The sequence below is a fragment of the Scyliorhinus canicula genome, chromosome 5 (assembly GCF_902713615.1).
Source record: "Scyliorhinus canicula chromosome 5, sScyCan1.1, whole genome shotgun sequence".
Lineage (NCBI taxonomy): Eukaryota > Metazoa > Chordata > Chondrichthyes > Carcharhiniformes > Scyliorhinidae > Scyliorhinus > Scyliorhinus canicula.
In genome coordinates this window covers 81902923-81926885 of record NC_052150.1, presented here as the reverse complement: position 1 = coordinate 81926885, position 23963 = coordinate 81902923, and the positions used below count along the sequence as shown (strand labels likewise).

The following is a 23963-nucleotide window of genomic DNA, read 5'->3' as shown; positions in this document are numbered from 1 at the left end:
GTGGCTGTGGAACAATCACACGGTATTACAAGTAAGGTGGAACAGTGCGTTTAATATTAACAATTATTTACAGGTGCCCTAGCCCTACAACTAAACTGTGCCCTTCACCCGTGCCAACTTACTCAGTGTCTATCTTAGTTGCCTTACGGGCCCTACCACTACGTCTAAGTGAATCCCCAGATGATACAGCAGGAGTGGAGGAGGATTGCTGCGAATCGCCCCCCTCGACTCGTTTCTCCTTGGCCAAGCGTTTCCTGGGGCGACCCGGCCTTGATGGGCCAGGCTGCTGTGCGGGCGTCTCGGGTGACATTGTGCCACCCTGCTCTGCCTGCTGCCCACCCGATGCACCAGGGATGGGACGGGGGGAGGCCGAGAATTCCGGGACGTCCCGTGATGGAGTAATGGGACGGGCCCCGAAACCTCCTCCTCCCTCGGGGAGCCCGGTGGCCCCCGGGCCTCACTTTGGGACAGAGGTGCGAGCGGGGAGGTTCCCCGTCGCACCACCGACACCTGGCGCTGCCAGTCGTGGAGGCCTGCAACGGTATCCACCAGGATCCGAAGGTTTGCAGAGACGGAGTCCAGGGAGTTAGACATTCCCGCCAGGGACTGTGCGATCTCAACCTGAGTGTGCACGACGCCATCCAGCACATGTGTCAGGCGGTTGATGCTCTCGGCGACTGACTGCTGCGACTGGCCAATGACCTGCTGAGACTCGGCCATGGCCCGCAGGGCGCCGGCAATGTCGGTTTGGCTCTGGCACATTGCTGCCTGTGAGAGGGCAACCCTGTCCAGGGCCGAGGATGACGCGTGCACATTAACCCCAACGTCTTGCATAACCTGACCCATTGCCTCCACCGCGGATGCCACCCGTGCGGTGTCGGACTGGGTCTCTGCCATGAGCGGCACCACTCCCTGCTCTTGGACGCGGTTCGACTCCTCTAACAGCGTCTGCAGAGTCTGGAAGGAAGCCCTCATCCCGTCATTGTTTCCCTGGGTTTCCTGAGGCATCGGCTGTGCGGGTGGGTTGAGAAACTCCAGGAACTCCGAAAACGTCTGGGAGCCAGCTGCATCCTGGGCCTGGTCTGGCCTCCGCGAGTCCGGGCCCTCTGTTGCTCCGACCTCCACCTGCTGTACCTGCTCATCTGTGATGTGCCAACCAGACTGTGCCCCAGGAGACTCATCACTAAATAGGCCCGCCGGGGTGTGTATCTCTGGGATGATGGATGTGGTGGGAGAAAGCAGTGCCGCAAGCCCGACGCTCTCAATGGTTAGGTCCTCGTCCATGGTGTGGGGCTGCTCAGCGACAGGAGGGTTGTCCCTGGCCATTTCTGGTGGTGGTGGAGGACTTCGAACCCTCTGTGCGTCCTGGTCCGCAGATTGGGTTGGGGCGGATAGGGCTGCCCGCTGATCGGGCACCCTCTGTTGTGAGGCCCCGGGTGAGGTGGCGGCAGATTCCTGTCTCCGTCTGCAGCCAGACGGCCCTGGTCGTTCGGCATCACGTCCTAGGGAAGAGAATGAGACGGGTTATTTCGATTTGCTCGGCAGGCCGCTGGACGGTCCCAGTGGGCAGGGTGTGTGAAGGGACAGAGGATGGGAGGTGTCCCAGTGGGCAGGGTGTGTGAAGGGACAGAGGATGGGGAAGTGTCCCAGTGGGCAGGGTGTGTGAAGGGACAGAGGATGGGGAGGTGTCCCAGTGGGCAGGGTGTGTGAAGGGACAGAGGATGGGGAGGTGTCCCAGTGGGCAGGGTGTGTAAAGGGACAGAGGATGGGGGGGGGGGGGGGGGGGTGGTGTTTGTCAGGGAGGGTTGTCTCACTTGCTGCAGTTCCGCCAACCTCGCATTGCGCGATATCGCGGGTGGCAGACCCCCCAACAAGGTCCAGTGCCCTCTGTTCAAAGGTGCTGAGGGGGTGCATGTTGGGCGAACCCCCTCCAGTCTTGTGCCGCTCACGGTGGTTATGAGCGGCCTTGGCCTGTTGGGGGAGGGAACATAGGTAGATCAATACAAAACGGTAGGTATCAGCAGTCCGTTCTGATACTGGCAAAGTTTGGGGGGGGCAAGTTGTCATCAGATGATTGCATCTCTCGCCGGGGCCAGAGCGCTGGGTCTGTGACAACTTTGTGAACCACCCTCAAATAACTCTGCCGCAATCCCTCTCCCCCCCCCCCCCCCCCCCCCCCCCCGGGCAGTTAAGGGGGAGGGATGGTTGTGACTAGGGGGCACCCTCATGGCACTTACCCTGGCAGACCTGGTGAGGTCGTGTAGCTTCTTTCGGCACTGCTCTGCTGAGCGAGGGGTCTGCCCCACAGCAGTGACGGCAGCAGCCACGTCACGCCAGGCCTGGCGTACCGTGCTGGCAGGTTGGCGATGCCCTCTCCGCGGGCGGATGATGCCCCTCCTCTGCTCCACGGCATCGAGCAGCGCCTCGACGTCTGCATCAATAAAGCGAGGAGCAGCTCGCCTAGGCTCCGACATCCTGCCCGACAGATTCTGTGGTCGCCCGCGCCTTTTTACGGCGTCGGGCGGCGTCACATGGGCGGGTTCGTGTCGTCGTCGCGTTCCGTCGTCATCACGCACGTAATTGACGCGGCCGCGCTGCTAGCCCATTTCCAGGAAGTGAATCGGTCGGGAAATGAAGCCTTCGCGACCGTCGTAAAACGGTCCCGATTTTTACGACCGTTTGCCGACTTTCCGCGGGTGCGGAGAATTTCGCCCATAGGGTATGATGATCACTATTCCCAAAATGTTCCCCTACTGATACTTTGATTGCCTGACCGGGCTCATTCCCCAATACTAGGTCCAGTAAGGCCTCTTTCCTGGTTGGACTATCCACATACTGTTTCAAAAAACCCTCTTGGACACACCGTCCCAGTCAATATGGGGGAAATTAAAATCACCCACCAAAGCAACCCTGCTATTTTCACATTTTTCCAGAATCTGACAACATATCTGTTCCTCTGTATCCTGCTGGATGTTGGGAGGCCTATAGTACAACCTCAACATTGTGTCTGCACCCTTCCCATTCGCGAACTCTACCCATGATGCCTCAGTGCAGGATCCCTCAAAGATATCCTCCCTCATCACAGCTGTGATATGTTTCCTAACCAGTAATGCAACTCCCCCACTCTTTCTGCTACCCCCTCTGTCTCATCTAAAACATCGATATCCGGTACATTAAGCTGCTAGTCCCGTCCCTCCTTTAGCCATGTCTCTGTAATATCGATATCCCCACATTAACCCAATCGCTAAAATCATCCGTATTACCTGTTATACTTCTTGCATTGAAGCAAACACACTCCAGACCCACTGGGATCAGCGACTTCCTTCTGCCTGCTCTCCCTCTTAGCTATATTTGTCTTAGTCTCAAACTCTTCCCTAGTCTCTACAATTGCTGGCCTGCTGTTCCGGTTCCCACTCCCCTGTCATACAAATTTAAACCCTCCCGACCTACATTAGTAAACCACCCGGCCAGGATATTGGTGCCCCTCCAGTTTTGATGCAACCCGTCCTGATTGTATAGGTTCCACTTTCCCTGGAAGACATCCCAATGATCTCCATATCTGAAGCCCTCCCCCCATACCAGCTCTTTAACCACGTGTTCAATTGTAGTATCTCTCGTTCCTAGCCTCACTAGCATGTGACATGAGGAATAATCCTGAAATGACTGCCCTAGAGCTCCTACTTTTTAGTTTACTACCTAACTCCTTGTAATGTCTTTGCAGGACCTTGCTGCTCTTTTGTACCAATGTGGACAAGGACATCTACCTGTTTGCCCTCCTGTTTCAGGATGTCCTGTACCCGTTCAGAGACGTCCATGACGCTGGCACTGGGGAGGCAACACATCATCCTGGAGTCTCTTTCATGACATCAGAAGTGTCTATCTGTGCCCCTGATTATCAAATCCCCAATTAGCATTACTCTATTCTGCTTTGCCCCCCTCCTCTATACAGTAGGGCCAGCAATGGTGCCCCTGCTACTGCTGTCACCTGATGTGCCATCTTCCTCATCAGCATCCAAAAGGGAATGCTTGTTAGAGAGGGACACAGCCACAGGGATTCATGCATTGGCTGCCTTCCCATCTCCCATATTACAGTGATATTACAGTCACCCATCTTTCTTCCTGCACCATGGGTGTGACCACATCTCAAGAACATCCATCTGTAATGTTTTATGCCATTTGATTGCTTCTTAGTATCTCCAGCTGCTGCTCAAACCGATCCATTCATTCAGCAAGTGCAGTTGGATACACTTCCCGCAGATATGATTATTAGAATGTTGTCAGCATTCATGATTGACCACATGTCGCAGGCAGAACACCAAGCCCCACCGACTGTCATGACTAACCCTCTGTTAAATATGATGTTACTTTAATAAAATAAAACCACTGTCATGGGAATGTATCTTTAAGAAATGGGTGTTCATCAAATAGTTGCAGTGATGTCATTGTGTGGGTGGAGCTGAAATATGATTCTGTCTTTTACTTCCATTTTGAGCTCAGAGCTGCAGTGCAGTGGCGTGCAGAGGTCTGGTGATGCCCGGGGCAAATCTTGATTGTATGCCCCTAGGACTCAAGTATAAGGCCTAATATACTGAGAAATATTATGAGAAAGGAAAACATTTTGAATATATAAACACAGATGAAACATGAAATAAACGCTTTATTCGATTTTAATATAAATCAATCAAATTTATTAAGTTCTTTTCCCCAAATGATACCTCCTGTCACAAAACACCTGAACTACTTCACTTTTTACATCAGCTGTGAGAAATTCTTTTTCAATGCTTATTAAAGCCAGGTTGGTCAGTCGCTCCTGTGACATAGAAGACCTCAGATATGTTTTTATTAAGTTCAGTTTTGAAAATGACCTTTCACAGCTTGCGACTGAAAATGCGATTGTAAGCAGTAATCTGTATGAAACACACAGCGTCGGAAAGACATACCTCCCATACTGCAGTAAAGACTCCAGAGCATCTTTAGGATCAGGGGGAACTCTATTCCCTCCAGCTCGAAGGAGCATCACAAAATCAATAATTTTGTCATATAACTGAATTGCAACCACATCATTGTCATAATAATTTGCAAAGCCTGAACATTCCTTTTTTAATTTCTCTCTTTCTTGTTCATCTTCAATCACTCCTGAATTCAAGTTCAGAAGAAAAGAAAATCGGTCACTGAGTCTTTGAAGACGGACACTGCGGTCTTCAATTTCAGTTTTTAATCTGTTCACAATCTCTACCATTACTCTATTCATTTCTTCTTGTGCCGTCAGTCCACTATCCCTTGCTGACTCTCCAGGCATTATTCTTCTTCTCCTTGTTCGTGCAATTGGTATTCCCCAATTTTGACAATATTCATTGGCTAAATCTATTGCATTGTGGATAATTTCGTCATTCTAATTCAAGATATGAATAAGTCCTCTCAGATCACAAGAAGCTTCATGGAACCCCATTTTCGGATCCTGCAAACGTTTTGAGACTTTATCCACTGATGATAAAACTGAGTACCAAAAATTTAATAAAGCTATAAACGGGAACTGTTGAATAGAGTTCAGTAGCGATCCTGCATCAGATTTAGTTTCCCTTGAAAATTCTCCTTCCAGCAGGTGTTGAAGGCTTGCAATAACGTTGTCACACTCTTCGTGGATTACTTGCACAGCATCATGGCTGGAACTCCATCTTGTGTCACACTGTCTTTTCACAGTCCGAGTGACAAATGATTTTAACACTTCCCAACGAGAAGTAGATGAAGAAAAAAAAGTAGAGTTTTTCTAGAATGCCAAAAAATGTAACAACAACAGGTTGCACCTCACTTGCATGGACACAGGACAAATTGAGGCTGTGGTTCTCGCAGTTCACAAACACAGCTTTTGGGTTAACTTCAACAATTTTTTGTTGAACACCTCCTCTCACTCCAGCCATAACTGCTGCGTTATCATATGCTTGACCACGACAGTCATTCATGGAAATTTTGTCTTCTTCCAATTTTTCCTGAATTTTATTTACCAAGCTGACTGCATCTTTCTTGTTGACTTGAAAAAATCCCAGAAATGTCTCCTTTATTTCTACTTTTCTGTTTTCATCAATATGAACGTAACGCAGAATTTCAGAAACCTGATCTTCATGGGCAATATCTGGAGTTGAATCCAGCATTATGCTAAAATATTTTGCATCCTTAATTTCGGAAATTATATTTTTCTTGACAGTTTCACCAAGAAGATTGATTATTTCATTTTGAATTCTGTTGGACAAGTAGGTGACACTTTTTGGTTTCTCTTTCCCTCTCTGCAAGTGTTTTGCTAAGATGTCATCATATTTGGCCAAAAGTCTGATTGTTGCTAGAAAGTTTCCTGTATTTTCACTGACTGTCTCCCCTGGCTCTGATAACCCAGATATTCCTTCTCCTCGATGTCCACGATAGGCCAGATTCTGTTTTGCCAGAAAGGATATAACCTCGACAATCCGTTCAGTTATAGCTTTCCATCTTTTCTTTTCAGCAGACATTTGCTGTTGAAGTTCAGCATCTATCGTAGTTGAATGATGGAGTCGAACTACAAGGTTCAGGTATTCCCTCATGTGAGCTCTATGAGAAGGGCTTTTCTCATGGTCAGGTATTGTTGGATTTAATTTTCTCCAAGTGGAGAAACCGTCTTCCTTTCCAAAGTTTGACACAGACAACAAATGCTCCTTTGAAAACAAAAAGCAAACAAAACAGTAGCATGCTTTCCAATATGGAGAGTATAACAACCATTTTCTCTCCACAATTTCTCCGTTTGTGGAAACTTTATCAAACCACTGTTTGGAAAATGATCTCCCATCCTTCTCAGCAAATGGACCACTTTTATTCTGATATCTTTCAGGGCCATGTTGTAATATTGTCATCTTCAAATGATCTGGAATCGGTTTCTTCAAACAGCCAAAATCGCTTCTTTGCAAAAATATGCAAATATCTTCTTTATTTTCTTCACATGGATCATCATCCTGACAACGAGACTGAGGAGAGAGAGTATTATGTTCTGACCGAGCTGAATCCGTATCAGAAAAATCCTTCTCTGCACCCACATCATCTTTTACTTCTCCAGGTTCTCCTACTTCTTCTTTACTTCTTTTTATCCATGCATCTAATGCCCCTCTTTGATGGGATTCTTCTTCGACTCTGGCCCTCTTTTTTTTCCTGTTCTGTGCTCCACTCGGTTGTACACAAAATACTCGTAACATTTCATTTTCTATCTCAAAAACCGTAAGACGCATGAGAAAATGGGAAGAAAATGGTAAACAATCGGTCAGTTGCAGACGGATAAACCATATTTCATTTCTTTGTTCCTTCGTATTATTTCACACTGATTCTCCACTGATAATTTTGTGCAATTTATATCATAGACTTGCAAATTAGTGGTATCTGTATTCGAATATTAGCATGTTAAGGAATAAATGTCTCCTATTCCGAGATTAAATGCCATAGCAGTCCTCTGATCATCCAGGCTTCACTCTTACTACATCCCACGTAAATATTTCATTAAATATCGCCAAAAAACCTATAAAAACCGTAGTTGCACCTGTTCTAGAGCTATTCACTGACCTGAGTAGGTAAAAGAACTAATCTAGATGCACAAAAAGCTGAAGAAAAGACGAGTTATGATTCGAGGAAACGCAGGAACGAACAGCCACGTCTGCTTGTTGCTTTTGATGGTTGCACCACGTACATCATGCGCATGCGTGTGGGGGGGATGGGGAGAAGGACCATTTTCTCTAGACAGAAAGGGTACACCATGTTAAAGGAATAAAGGGCTAACAACTGCCTCTGCAGTGTGGTGAGCCTCCAAAAATTGATTTATCACCGCTGAAATTTTAAAATTACTATCTTATTTCCTTATCTGGGGCAGCACGGTGGCCTAGTGGTTAGCACAACCGCCTCACGGAACTGAGGTCCCAGGTTCGATCCCGGCTCTGGGTCAATGTCCGTGTGGAGTTTGCACATTCTCCCCGTGTCTGCGTTGGTTTCGCCCCCACAACCCAAAAAATGTGCAGAGTAGGTGGATTGGCCACGCTAAATTGCCCCTTAATTGAAAAAAATAATTGGGTAATCTAAATTTTAAAAAAAATTTAAAAAAAAAAAAAAAAAAAAAATTTTTTTTTTTTCATTCTCTGATTGGATGCCTTCATCCAATGGATGCCCGGGGCCAATGCACCGTCGCCCCCCCCCTCTGTACGCCACTGCTGCAGTGTCTTAGTTTTGTTTTCAGTTGAAAGCTGTAGTTAGTCTACAAGGATGTTGGAGTCTCTCTCTCTCTGTATGTTAAAAAGGTGTTCAGATTACTTGATAATGCAAAAATGATACCAGCTTTCTGAAGAGATTTCAAACCTGCCGTCTTTGTTAAAAAGGGTATTTTTGACTTATGTATGTTGTTAGGAAAGTCATTAAGGGTTACCTATGGAGGATTGTATCTGTGGAGGTTATCGGTGTTGGTAGTTGATAAACTGTTTACGGTGTGTTTATAAAGTGTTAACTGAATTCATAGAATAAACATTGTTTTGTTTTAAAAGTACTTAAGGTCTCTGTTGCATAACACCTGGAGAGTGGACCCTTGTGCACTCACAACCAAAATCTATTAAAAGATTTTCCCCACAACCAAAATCTATTAAAAGTTGTGGGTCAGGTGAACTCAATGATATACTTTGGTGTTCTCTATACCCTGGCCCATTATAACATTCATAAGCACGTACTCACCAATCAGCTACCTTGTTAAATCCACACTCAGAAGAGTGGTCCTCACAGGTCTGGTGCTCTCTGAAAATACTGTCTCACTCCCTCTTGTTTTGGTTTGAGGAGGAAGGAGGGATGGAAACACGATTCCATTCTTTGGTAGTTGGTCCTCCTCAATCACCTTCCAAGTTGTGTTGACTGCACTGATTTCTCCCAGAATTCTTTTCAGTGCCACTCTCTGGTGGATAAGGGGCCTCAGCGGGGAACGTGCAGCCAAGGCCGCACATAAGCCCGTTTCCTACACCGCGGATCTCCGCTCACCGGAACTCCTCAGTGTCGCCATTTTGAAATAGTGTCCCGATCTCTAATGTCCCGAACACACCTCCGAAACCCCCCTCCCCCCAAACACAAGGCACTCTCAGCCCAATCACACCCACTTAAAAAATGCCACCTTGGCAGTGCCAACTTGACAGTGCCCCACACAGCTGGCAGTGCTACCCGGGCACATCGGCAGTGCCAGATTGGCATCCATGTGGCACTGCCAGAGTGCTCAGTGGCACCAGCAGTGCCAGGGTACCACCCTTCCCAAAGGGCATTTACCTGGGGGCCTATGATCCCCTGGGAGGCACTATGAGTGCCATTCCATCTGGTCCCCGTTTGTGGGGACCAATTTTTTCCCCCCAAAAATATACTTTATTCATAAAACCTCCAATAAACATTACAGAACATTTTGAATTGTTATGACTGTACATTGCCTCCAAAGTTACATATTCACTTGTATTTCTTCCATTCAGTTGGGATCACATTTACACACATTTCCTGGTTTACGTTACAATTCTTTCTTAGATATTTACGTCATCATGTTTCTCTTATACATTGGACTATTAATGACTCAGACCGAGAGGTTTTACACGGTTAAAACAGCAAGTCAGCCTTTGACTGAGGTTGATACTGAGGAGCTCTAGTAAAATTGAAGTCAATAGGAATCAGGGTGAAAATTCTCCACTTTTCAGAAGCATGGTTGTTGGAGACCCATCATCTGAGCCCCAGGGCATCGCTACAGGTGTTCCTCAGGAAAGTATCTTTGTTCCAAACGTATTCAGCTGCTTCATCAATGATTTTCCCTTCAACAACTTGTAAATAACATCTTGAAGCTTTACAAGTCTAAATCCAATTTGGGCAGCCAGATCACAGCACTATGTATTGTTAGGTAGATCGACTGGATTCCTGCAGCAAATTTAAATGTAGGCCACGTTCAAGCACAATATGGTGAACAGACTGATCCAGGTGATCACAGTCTTTTGAATTCCATTTGTGGAACTGAAATCCTTGCATGAAGAATGCGGGTTCTGTTAAGTGTAGACTACTGTTTTGGAGGGAAGTTGAACCCTCAGGCTGGTAGATAAGAACTTTCACGTGTTCCATCCCATTTTTAACTAATGTCATTGCATCGACATATGCAACGCGACTATTCCCTCGACCATAAGATTGGAAGTGGGGATATTTACTGCTGATTGCAGTATTCAGTATCATTCACCACTCCTCAATGAAGCAGCCTATACCCACGTTATGCAAGACATGGACAATAATCAGGCTTTAAAGGAGGCATTACAAATGGGTTAACATTAAAAAGTGGACATAGGATAATCATGAGAAAACATTTAGCATCAATCTGCTAGATCTCTGGGATATAATGAATATGTTAATTGAGATTATTTTTGCCAGTCTGTGTGTAACTGAACTCATTCAGTTAATTGCTTCATTAGTCCAAGGCTTAATGAGATTAAAATGGAAAGATAAAGAAGAATTTTAAAGGATGGATGTGGCTTGTTGTCAGAAACCGTGAAGATCTCTAGTGTGTAAATGAACTGGATTGATGGTGATCAGCTTCTGAAAGTGTAAACAAATGAATACATTAGTTAATGCCAAGTAAGAAACTTGCCCAAGAACAAACATCCAAATTGCAATTCTTAAAAATTCACAAGAACTAACGATATATTTAAATGACCTGGATGAGGGAACCAAATGTATTATTTCCAAATATGCTGACGGAATTCCAAAACTGGGTGGAATTGTGAGATATGAGGAGGATGCAAGGAGGCTTCAAGGTGATTTATACAAGTTGAGTGAGTGGGCAAACACATAACAGATATAGTGCAACGCGACTAAATGTGAAGCTATGCACTTCAGTGTGAAGAACAGAAAGGAAGAGTATTATCTGAATGGTGATATATAGGGAAGTGTGGATATACAAAGGGGTCTGGGTGTCCTTGCAAACCAGCCAATGAAACTGGAGAAGAAGGTGCATCAAGCAATTAGGTAGACAAATGGTATGTTGCCCTTCATTGCAAAAGGATTTGAGTTCAAAAGTAGAGATGTTTTACTGCAGTTATACAGGGCCTTGGTGAGACCACACCTGGAGTACTGTGTACAGTTTTGGTCTCTCTACCTAAGAAGCAATATATTTTCCATAGAGGGAGCACAGCGGAGATTCACTAGGCTGATACCGGGGTTGGCAGGACTGCCCTATGAGGAGAGATTGATTCCACTGGGCCTGTATTCACCAGAGTTTAGAAGGATGAGAGGAGATCTGATTGAAATGTATAAAATTCTAACAGGGCTGGACAGACTAGATCCAGGGAGGATGTTTTCCCTGATTGGGGAATATAGAACTGGGGGTACAGTCTCGGGATACGGGGTAGACCATTTTAGACTGAGATGAGGAAATATTTCTTCATTGAAAGGGTAGTGAACCGAAGGCTGTGGAGGTCACGTCACTGAATGTATTTAAGAAACAGATTTTTAGATTTTAATGGCACCAAGAGATATGGGGAGAAAACAAAATCATGGCATTGGGATCGAGGATCAGGCATGATCATATTAAATGGTGGAGCAGGCTCAAAGGGCCAAATAGCCTACCAGTGCTCCTAGTTTCTATATTTTTAAGCAATAGTTCATACCATATAATCTTCAACTCCTCTGTTGAACATAATGGAACCTTCACCAGGTCAAGGGCCTAGTTCTTCTGAGCAACAACAATGCTGTGTGCATTGCCTCAGTTCACAAAGATTCTCCTGACCAGATGCTGCTGTGCATTTCTTCCAGGATTTTCAACCTTGGCCGTCAAAGAAATGCACAGGGCAGTGAACCCCAGGGAACTCTGTCAGAGTGGAGTAGAACTGGGGAAGACCAAACATAATCCCATTTTAAGGTACTAGCTGCCATATGGAATGTTTGAGCATCAAGTCTTCTTATGGACATTATAAAGTGGTAAGTGGCTAGTATAGGTGAGATGGTACGTGGTTGAGTGGGAAGTCGGTTCGGGGTTAGTCAGGCTGGGCTGGGGGTCTGGGGGGTGATTGACTCTGTGAGACAGTTTGGTTGGGTCAGGGCAGGTTTAGCCTGGTTGGAAGGGGTGGTCAGGTCAAGTCAGCACTGTAGTTGGACTGGTTTGTGCTGGTGGTCTGGAGGTTTGAAGGGCTGTGTGGGGGATGGGGTGGTGTCAGATGTAGAGTTACCCAGGTTTCATACCAGGTTTTCATCTGTCTAACATTCCCTGGGGAACTATCCGAGTAAGCCCCACGGGTCACTCCCAAGTCTCCAACTCTCCGCGAATGTCAGAGCTACAGTCCTGGTGAGCAGGGGAATTGTCCACCGTAAGGTTAAAGCTCCCAGACAATTCACATGTGGATCTAAGCATCAGGATCTCTGCATGATGGCTGATACACATCTTCAGTTGTATGTTTCATTTCTGATTATCAAATACCAGAAGATTTGGTTCAAATTTATTAGGCCCAAATTTATTATTATAACAATCCACAAAACAATAGTTGCTTCAGTCCCAAAAGCAATTAATTGTTTTTGAAGATATCTTGATGTGAAGTGCATGAATGCAAATATCATTAATAGTGCAGTGGAATCTCATTATCATGATGTCTGTAATTTCATAATGTTAAGATCTCCATCGAGGCTGGTAATGCTTTAACTACAAGCCTCACAAGAACAAACTGCAACCGCAAAACCCTCCATCTGTCTGGGTTTATAGGAAAGTCTGGAACCTGACTTCTGAATGGTTTTCTCTACCCCCTTCTCCATTGCAACAGGAACACATTGGGCGGTATTCTTCCCCCCCCCCCCCCAACGCCGGGCGGGAGAATCGCCGGAGCGCCGGGCGAATTGCACCACGCCACCCCAGCACCCAAACTGCGATTCTCCCAACACCCCGAAACCAGCACCACGCGAATCGTGCAAGGCCCCTCGGAAAATCACCGCAAACGGCGAGCGGCGATTCTCCGACCCGGATGGGCCAAGCGGCCGCTCCGACACAACAGGGTCCCGCCGGCACCGTCCACCCCTGGTCTCTGCCAGCGGGAACTCTGCGGGAACGCTCAGGGGCCGGCCTGTTGGGGGGGGGGAGGGGGGCTCTTCACCGGGGGTGCCTCCGAAGGGGTCTGGCCCGCGATCGGGGCCCACCGATCGGCAGGCCCGCCTCTGCCCCCCCCCCCCCCGGCCTACATTCCACCGCGGCCGGCCCCTGAACACCCACGCCATATTGCGTCGGGGCCAGCGCGTGTAAGAAGTTCTCCGCGCATGCACAGCATGGCGCGGCCCAACTGCGCATGCGCAGGATTGCGCTTCCCCAACTGCGCATGTGCGGGTTGGCGCGGTGCCCATTTGGCACCGTGTAGGGACGCTGGAGTGGCGTGAACCACTCCAGCGCCGTGCTGGCCCCCTGTGGGGGCCGGAATAGGTCGTGCCCGGGCCCTGTTCGCGCCATCGTGAAACGTGACGGCGTTCACGACGGCACAGGCACTTGGTCCGCCTAGAGGAGACTCGCCCCCATTATCTCTGTATACAAGTAGGAACATTAATAAGCTATCTCTAATCAGAATGGCCTTTCATTTCATAAACAAAGGGACAGTTTCCAGCACAATAGTTTAAAACCTGATGTTGATAGCACCTTTCTAGGTGTTAGGAGACTTGGGTTTTCTCACTGTACAGCTGTCTTTGTCCCTATGTGCAAATTTCAAGAATCTTAATCTGAAATAAACCATCTGAGTCATTCTTTGAACTTTAACAATTAAACCACCCATGTCTACAGTCAGGCAGTTTATCTTAAGCTTAAAGATACAGTGGCAAACACATTCTTATAAACCAATAGATATAGTCCAAAAACATAATAATCCTATAAACGTCACCATTGTATTTATAATCACAAAGTATTTCCTTAATTGATTCTGCTGCAGCTGTGACCAGTGAAAAGGAAATAATAACTTCCTAAAAGGCTGATGATGATTAATTTGTTTATTCCTGAGATATTATTGAAGTGAAGCTTCATTGGAATAACAGATTTTTCTTTTCTTTGGAAAGATATATATAGGCTGAAGAAATAATCAATCCTTCAAGCATTTTCCTGCCTTAACACCAGAGGAAAATGCTCTGAATAATACAGTGAATGATGGAACAGGCTTGAAGGGCTAAATGGCCTACTCCCATTTCTATCTTTAAACTAGTGGATGAAATAGGCCAGCACCTGGATATGATGAACAGTTTCTTTCCTGCTTACAACCCAGAAACATGATGGTAATAGGGTAGGGTGTGAAGATTATCTTTGGGCAGTGGTACAAAATGGGTGATATCGACGCCTCATTTTCTTTCCCATTCACATCAATGGAAAAGATTGGATGGGGCGTAGGGTGGTATTGATTCGCTGTCACCCATTTCATACCCCTTCCCCGAAACATTTCACATTTTAGGAGTCACTGCAACCTCAACCTCTCCCCGGTTCAACACATTTTCTGGTGCTGATGACTGGGCTGACTTTCCCTGTGGGTGTCAGGAACACAAAGTGAGGACCATTCTGGAGTCCTGACACCCCATATTTCAGTATCATACCTACCAGCTTAATTTTACAAGAGGCAGCCAATTTTCTGGCTGCCTCCGCATTCGAATGGGAGCACGACACGGCCGGTAGATGTTAGGCGAAGCCTCCAACAGACTTCCCGGGAGCCAGTACGCTGTGCGAGGTCAACCCAGACCTCGGTGAGCTGAGATGAACTTCCAGTCACATATCTACACTGTCACTAAAACTGCCTACTTCAACAGGTGTAACATCATCTGATTCAGCCTCTGATTCAACTCATCCATGCCTTTTACCTCGAGTCTTGGCAATGCCTGCACACTCCTGGCCAGCCTTCGAGTGTAAACTTAGATTCATCCAAATCCCTGCTGCTTGTGTCCGAATACACACTAAGTCCCAATGAACCTATTCACCCATCACTCCATGTGTTCACTGACCTACATTGGTCATGGTTAAGCAAAGCCTCAGGGCGCAATTTAACAAATAAAAACCAGAGTCCTGTTTTGGTCCGGTTTAGCAGCGTCATTCCCGGCGCTGGTAGAGGTGAGAACGACCCCGCGATCGAACATGACTCTGTTATTTTTTCTCGCTTAGGCCACGGTCATTTGTATTTCCTGCACTGAAGAACTCTGCAGGAAGAGATCAAAAAAAGGCGCCCTGATGTCTCAACCCAACAACGCGACCCCTGGATTCCCCTTCCCCCAATGCCCCAACTCACCTGTTGGGGAGTCCTCAAGCCCCTCTGCACACCACCTCAGACTGGTAGGGCATACGTGGGCCCAATCCTCAGCATGGACAAAATGCCACCTGGGCATCTTGACACTACCAAGGTGCCCAGGTGGCATTGGCAGTGCCAGGGTGTAATCCTGCCAGAGGCCAACCATCAGGAGGCTTCCGATCACCTGGAAGATCCACCCCCCCTTCCAAGTGCAGTTCCGCCTGGTCTCTGTTTGTGGAGACCAGTGTAACACATTGCCCGGCTGCAGTCTCCTCGCCAAGGCCGATAGATCCTGGGCCCTGGTGTTGGCACGGTTAAGTGAGCAGTTAAGCGGGATCCAGATAGTGACGTCTCGCAAGATCTCATTATATCTCATGGGGCGTAACGCCAATCGGGAAACCCGGAAGAGGTATCTCACGGGACTAACCGGCCGCGACCCATCCCGATTCTGGCGGGATACGGCCTGTAAATCATGCTCTCCGTTGTAAAATTCTTATCCTTGTTTTCAAATCCTGTCATTGCCTCTTTGCCCTTCCCTAATCTTAAGTCTCCTTAAGGCTCCACAATATTTTGCCAGCAACATCTGGATGGAGAGTTATAATCTGAAAAAGAAGATCTGAACAGAAGGAAGATGAGCATTGTTTGAAAAAGAAGGAATCTGATTTTAAGAAAATAAGAGCTAGGAATTGCTGTAGGCAGTTCAGCCTGCTTCGCCATTCAATACGATCATGGCTGATCCCATCTCGGCCTCATCGCTACCTTCGGGCCCTCTTCCCATAACCCTTCATCCCACTACTAATTAAAAACCTATCTCCTCCTTCTGCTTTATCACAGATCAATGGCGTCTCTGAATTGAGTAAAAAAAAAGGAAGTACGCTGCATCTAGAAGTCTGCCATCCTCCAATTCTAGCCCTTTGTGCAGGCATGATTTTAATTGTTCTATCAGTGACGGTTGAGGCGCTGAGCTCTGAAATTTACTCCTTTCACCTCGTGACCTCTCGAGCTCCTTTGAGACACTCCTTACAAGCAACCTATTTGACCAAGTGTTCAGATAATCCCATAGTGCAGAAGAAGGCCATTCTGCCCATCAGGCCTGCACCGACCCTTGGAAAGAGCACCCTACCTAGGCCCACACCTCCATCCTATCCCTGTAACCCTGTAATGATCTTGTTGGATGTCTGATTTATTACAAGAACACTTGCAGTTAAAGTTAGAAATTATTTATTAATATTAACTGTGGGTAAACTATATACAAGACAACAGATGAACAACAGCAAAATCATACACATGCAAGCTCTCTCTCATACTTCCTCTGAGGAGGCTGAGGAGTCAGTTGACTCTCATCCACTTATATACTAGTGAGACTCCTAGTGATTAGTCGGTGAATTACAACGCAACCATGATATCACTACATCCCCTTTCATTTGAAGAAATAAATTAATACTTTATCATCAGTATATTTACATGTGACATCATGAGCCTATGAGTCTAACACTTTTATTTTTTTTAATTTTTAAAAATGGTTCAGCAGATATATAGATACATATAATATACACACACACACAAGAACAGAAAGCTGAGTATGTACAAATAGTCCAAATCTACAAATTGAGTCGATCAGGTTTTCTTCTGACTCTGGTTGATCTTCTCAAAGTTTAACCTTGTTGCTCAGAACTTGTAGATTCAATGTTCTCCATGACATTCTCATGCTCAGGAATTGCTGAACTATCTGACACTGCAGCTGATGTTGATTCTGATGTAGATTCGTCATCCACCACGTTGTTGTGAAAGTCTTCTCTGGTTTTCAAGAGTGCACAACGATTTCTTCTTAAAACCAACCCATCCTCTGTCTGTACATTGTAGGAACAAGGTGCTACGTCTTCAAGTACAATGGCTTCTTTTGACCAATTGCCTTAATCTTCTACTGTCACAATACCGTCACTACTCAGAAGCGGTAATGTTCTAGACACTCTATCATATAACAGCTTTTATTTCTCTTTAATGTTTTACATTTCCTGCAGTACCACTGCATTCTCCTCCTTCTTTGCCAAGTATGGAAGTGTGGTACACAACCTGCTATTCATGTGTAACTCTGCTGGCGATCTACCATGTGACAGTGGTGATGCTCTGTAACTCAATAGTGCGATATTGCGAGATATGGATCAGATCGGCTGTCTAATGCATTCTTCAACAATTGCTTAATAATATGTACACCTTTTTCAGCTTTTCAATTGGTTTGAGGGTACAATGGACTCAATGTAATGTGATTGAAATCATACGTGACTGCGAAGTGTTGCCGCACTTTACAGCTAAAACAGGGACCGTTGTCACTCTCAACAACTTGCAGATTATTGTGTCCAGCAAAAATGGGCTTGGTATGCTGTGTTATACTGCTTGCCATTATGCTTGATAGTAGAGCCATTTCGGGATAGTTTGAAAAATAATCTATGATAATTAAATAATCTGTCCCTCATAGGTGAAAGAGATCAATAGCTACTTTCTACCTTGGTACCGAAGGTAAATCAGATATTTGCTTAGGTTCTCTTGTTTGCTTGCAACAGTACGTCTGGCATGTGTCACAACAACTGACCATCCTGTCAATATCCTGGTTTATACCTTGTCAGAGTCACAAGCTCTCCGCTTACATTTTTCAATCCCAAGATGTCCTTCGTGTATCCTTGCATCCTTGCAAAGAGATTGAGGTATGACTATAGTGTTCAAATGAAGTACCACTCAATTAATGATACTGAGTTCAGATCTTATTTTGAAGAACTCCATACATTGACCTCTGGGCCAGTGTGAGTTGATGTTCCACATCACCTCTTAATCCTTCCTGGTCTCTTCTTGGACCTCACGTAGTTTTGCATCTGGTACTGCTAGTCGTGTGGAAATAAGATTGACGTGCAGATCTACATCCTCAGCAATTTCACCACCAATACTTTGCATCGGCGCTCTCTATAATGCATCTGCTAAGAACAAATATTTGCCTGGCATGTGGATGAGATTGAAGTCACAGATTTGTAACTTCATCATCAACCTTTGAATGCACGGAGACATCTGGTTCAGTTTTCTTTTGATGATGTTAAAGGATTATGATGTGTCTCATCTGTGAAATTGGAAGACCATACATGTAGCCGTGGAATTTCTCCAAGTCTGTAATTAAACCTAGGCATTATTTTTTTGACTTGAGCGTACCTCTGCTCTGTTGTCATTATGGATCGTGATGTATAAGCGACTGATTTCCAATCCTCATGCTCGAGTTGCAAAAGAGCTGCTCCCAGACAATCTTTAGACGTGTCTGTTGACACTCTAATCTGCTTAAATGGGTCAAAAATTGTGAGAACTGGCGTGGTGGTTGGTGAAGTCTTGAGCTTCTTCCACTCTTGCTCATGTTGTTCAGTCCAAGTGAAATCCATTGTCTGCAGGAGGTCATGTAGATGTGTTGTTTTTGCTGACAGGTTTGGAATGAGTTTCCCCATAAAATTGATCATATCCATCACTCTTAAAGATGGCTTTCTTGTCATGTGGTTTTGGCATGCTGAGAATTGCTTATTTTGTCTTCGTCAGGTTCAATGCCGTATGATGAGAGCTTGTCAACTAGGAATGTGACCTTAGTTACTCCAAAATGGCACTTTTGCTTGTTGAGCTTTAGCCCATCTCTCCTGACGCTTGTTAGAACGTAGCAACTTCTTTTCACTAACCATGGAGTTACCCAGTCAGGTTACACCAGTAACCCCACATAACGTTTGGACACTAATGGACAATTTAACATGACCAATCCACCTAACCTACACATCAGGGGCAGCATGGTAGCATGGTGGTTAGCATCAATGCTTCACAGCTCCAGGGTCCCAGGTTCGATTCCCGGCTGGGTCACTGTCTGTGTGGAGTCTGCACGTCCTCCCCGTGTGTGCGTGGGTTTCCTCCGGGTGCTCCGGTTTCCTCCCACAGTCCAAAGATGTGCGGGTTAGGTGGATTGGCCAGGCTAAATTGCCCTTAGTGTCCTAATAGTAAGGTTAAGGGGGGGGGGAGTTGTTGGGTTACGGGTATAGGGTGGATACGTGGATTTGAGTAGGGTGATCATTGCTCGGCACAACATCGAGGGCCGAAGGGCCTGTTCTGTGCTGTACTGTTCTATGTTCTATGTTCTATCTTTGGACTGTTGGAGGAAACTGGAGCATCTGGAGGAAACCGATGCAGAGACAGGGAGAAAGTGCAAACTCCAGACAGTCACCCGAGGCCGGAATTGAACCCAGGCCCCTGGTACTGTGAGGCAGCAGTGCTAACCACGGTACCAACATACCACCCTAGTATTAGGTCACCTAACGCAATATCTCCTTATGTGACTCAGTGTCAAACCGTTTTGTCCTTGTACAGTGCTTTAGAGCATTTTACTACGTATGAATGCAGGTTGCTGTAGATTTTAAAACTAAGAGCTGACAAAAAATACCCACACTGCCCCCATACCTGTGAATGCTGCATAAAAGCATGCTGGTCTGGAAAAGGCAAAAAATGGCTTCACTCACCCCACCAAAACCTTCAGATGTGCAATTTGTGGCTTATACATAGAGAGAACAGGGTTTTAACATTGACCATACATTTAAGAGGGTAAAGAGGGTCCAATGCTGGAAAAGGGCTGAAGTTTGGAGGTCAACATATACCAACTAGGGGCGGCATTCTCCCCTACCCGGCATGACGGAGGGTCCCGGAGTAGGGGAGTGGCGGCAACCACTCAGGGGTCGCGCCTCCCCAAAGGTGGGGAATTCTCCCCACCTTTGGGGGCCAGCCCCGCGCCGGAGCGGTTGCCACCAGAAGACCAGCGCAAAAAACCGGCGCCCCCGGCAGCGGGGCTGGCCGAAAGGCTTTCGCCGGTCCGCGCATGTGCCGGCAGTGACGTCAGCGGCAGCTGGCCGCTGACGTCACTGCCGGCCGCTGACGTCACTGCCGGCGCATGCGCGATGTGGGATTCTCTTCCGTTTCCGCCATGGCGGAGGCCGTGGCGGACGCGGAGGAAAATAATGCAACCAGGGCACTGGCCCGCAGTCTGAGCGGGGGGCCCCGATCGCGGGCCAGGCCACCGTGGGGGCACTCCCCGGGGTTCGATCACCCCCCGCCCCCCCAGGACCCCGGGGTCCTGCTCGCGCTGCTGATCCCGCCGTTCCAGAGGTAGTTCAAACCTCAGCAGCGGGAGAGGCCTCCCAGCGGCGGGACTTCGGCCCATCTGGGCCGGAGAATCACCGCAGGGGCCTCTCTGATCGGAGCGGCGAGATTCCTGCCCCCGCCACTTCCCGGGTGGCGGAGAATCTCTGCCACGGCGGGGGCGGGATTTTAGGGGGCCTCAGGCGATTCTCCGACCCTGCTGGGGGTCGGAAAATTTCGCCCTAGGATCCTGACCTTTACAAGAAGCCCCTGAATTCTTGTCAGTGGGAAGCAGTTTTAGTCAAACGAGCAGAGAACTGTTGAGAGTTTTATTTATTGAGGTCTCGCTACCAATAAATAATTGATCTTGGGGCATGGACACATAGTGGTTAGCATTGCTGCCTCACAGTGCCAGGGCCTCAGGTTCAATTCTGGCCTTGGGTGACTGTGTAGAGTTTGGACATTCTCCCCGGGCCTGCATGGGTTTTCTCCAGGTGTTCCGGTTTTCTCCCATAGTCCAAAGATGTGCAGGTAAGGTGGATTGGCCATGCTAAATTGCCCCTTAATGTCCAGGATCTACGGGGTAGGTTATTGGGATAGGGTGGGGGAGTGGGCCTAGGTAGGGTGCCCTTTCAGAACCTTGGTGCAGACTCGATGGACCATATGGCCTCATTCTGCATGTAGGAATTCTATGATTGCAAAACGCAGGTTCACACTTAAATACATTCTCAGTGATCTTTTTAAAATTCCCAGCATATCACTGAGGAGTACATTCTGAATTCAAGAAAATTGGTCTTTGCCCCTCCTTGGACCTCAGGACTAAGACACCGACCACTCGGATTTTAAGTTCGGCTATACCTCTAATGTGCATGTACCTCTAACGTGCATCTTGCAAATCTTCCATTCCTGGGTTTGGGTGTGATGGGGTTTATATGGCCAGGATGGGTATTGTGCTTCTCTGCACTTGAGAATGCCTAGAAATTTGGTGCCCTTATTAACACGATAAATCTCACTTTATTAGTAGCCATTGCTTTATTCAGCTGTCAGAAAGTGAAAGTCTTTATCCTCCTGTGAATTCGCATTTGTTTCTGCTGAAAATTAACCCCGATACAGTTATGGAATTATTTAATCAAATGAAACCATTGGTCTGAAAAGGTTTGAATGTACAGTGGTTGTATTTGGCATTTCCCTTAGAACTGGGTATTTTTCAAACTGAAACAGTGCACTTTTTTATCAACAGGGTCCACCAGGAATTCCAGGGATTAGGGGATCAAAAGGTGAGAATGTAAGTATCTTTATATCGGCTTTCCTGCATGGCTTTGCTCAGCAATTCTAGAGTTTGTATTGTTAAAGGAGCATCACGTTGCGGACTCAGTTCAAGAAACAGGTATCAATCAAGTGTGTTTCTGTTTCGCTTAGGGAGAAATTGGAAGGCCAGGAAGAACAGTAAGTAATGATAAGGCTAACAATCATCAGTTCTGTGGTCCCCCTACGACTGGAGTTCAAAAAGGATCTGAGATAAAATATGCCTGATATTAGACTGCTGGTATCACCTAACCCTAGTAAAGTTACTATCACATCTTCCTCCAAAAAGTGTGGCACTCGGGACTCTCCATTGTTAATATTGCTCTACATTCATTGATATACATTCACATTCATTGCAACCTTCATTTTGAGAATCAGTTACATTTCAGGCATTATTTTGATTGTTAACTTTTTGAACAAAAATAAAATCGAGCTTCCAAGTTTTTATTGACCTGCAGTCTTGTGGCTTTTTCTACACTGATTTCAATCCCGTGTCTCAATGACCAAATTGCAATCCAGCAGCACATTATCTGGCTTTACCGTGACAACTTCTACCTAGTGTTTACTGTATTAGCAATGTAATTCGGCTTTCCTCACAACAAATGAATACAAAGCATTGCCAAGAGCAAATTGCAATTAGTTTGATGTATTGTCTGTTTAGTAAACATACACACCGATACGATCAATTCTTAACTCTTGACAGTTTTCTATCCAAAAACAGATGTACTCTGAAAAATGTTTTTTTTTTAAATATTTTTTATTCGCCTCCTTTTTCACATTTTCTCCCAAATTTACACCCACCAACAATAAACAATAATCAGTAACAAATATGTTGAACTCCATATCAATAACAACGATCCCATCCTCCCACCAAACCCCAAACATTAGCCCGCATGTTCACACAAACAAATGACAATAAGGAATCAGGGATCACCCATAGTCGCCATTAACACATACAGCCCCCCTCCCCCCAGCCCTCCCACCCACCCACCCCAACTAATGTTCGATGTTATCCAGTTCTTGAAAGTACATAATGAATAATACCGATGAATTGTAGAACCCCTCCACCCTTCCCCTCAGTTCAAACTTAACCTTCACAAGAGTCAAGAATTCCAACAGGTCCCCCTGCCACGCCAGGGCACAGGGTGGAGAAGTTGCTCTCCAACCTATCAGGATCCGCCTTTGGGCGATCAATGATGCGAAAGTTACACCATCTGCCTCCGCACCCATTTCCAACCCTGGCTGGTCCGACACCCCGAATATGACCTCCCGGGGGCCTGGGTCCGGTTTCCCGTGCACCACTTTAGAAATTAACCGAAAAAACTCCTTCCAGTAATCCTCTAGCTTTGGACAGGACCAAAACGTATGAACGCGATTAGCAGGCCTCCCCCGCAGCGTTCACACACATCTTCTATTCCTTCAAAGAATCGGCTCATCCTCGCCCTCGTGAGGTCTGTATACCACTTTCAGCTGTATCTGCCCCAACCTCGCGCACGAGGTGGAAGCATTCATTCTCTAGAGCACCTTACACCAGAACCCCTCCTCCATATCCTCTCCCAACTCTTCCTCCCACTTTGCTTTGATCCCTTCCAGTGGTGCCTTCTCCTTTTCAAAAATAGCTCCGTAAAATGCAAACCCTACCCACTTCTCCAGGCCCCCTGTCGTCAGCACCTCCTCCAGCAATGTGGAGGCCGCCTCCACGAGGAAACTCTGGCCACCTTCCCTCCACATATGAACAAAGTAATCCTCCTTCCTTTTATCTCCTTTCTGGAAAAATCTCGAACCTGCATGTATCTAAATATTTCCCCCTGCTCCAGCCCATACTTCGCTTCCAGCTCCTTCAATCCCGCAAACCGTCCCCTAAGAAACAAATCTTTTAGTGTCTTAATCCCCTTCTCCTCCAATTCTGAAAATTTCCATCCCACTTCCCTGGCTCAAACCTGTGGTTCCCCCGAATCGGCATTTCCCTTGACCCTGCCCCCAACCCGGTATTTGCAAAACTGCCTCCAAATTCTCAATGAAGCTATTATTACCGGACTCCCTGAGTATTTCCCCGGGGCCATCGGGAGCGGCGCTATTGCTAGTGCTTTCAGCCCCGACCCCCTGCACAAACTCTCCTCCAATCTGACTCACTGGGAATCTACCCCTCTGACCCAGCTCTGCATCTTCTTCACATTCGCCGCCCAGTAGTAATATATTAAGTTTGGAAGACCCAAACCCCCTGCCTGCCTTCCCCTCTGT

The 23963-nt window shown here is 46.7% G+C and overlaps 1 protein-coding gene across 5 annotated transcripts in view; it reads left to right on the top strand.

Annotated features, from left to right (window-relative positions):
• colq (collagen-like tail subunit (single strand of homotrimer) of asymmetric acetylcholinesterase) overlaps positions 1-23963 on the top strand; it is a 174752-nt gene that overhangs the window by 68187 nt on the left and 82602 nt on the right. For all 5 annotated transcript variants that reach the window (XM_038797297.1, XM_038797298.1, XM_038797296.1 and 2 more), the window contains 2 exons: positions 21658-21702; positions 21837-21863. In XM_038797297.1, the coding sequence (XP_038653225.1) occupies positions 21658-21702; positions 21837-21863 (72 nt within the window). The remainder of the gene's footprint in view (positions 1-21657; positions 21703-21836; positions 21864-23963) is intronic.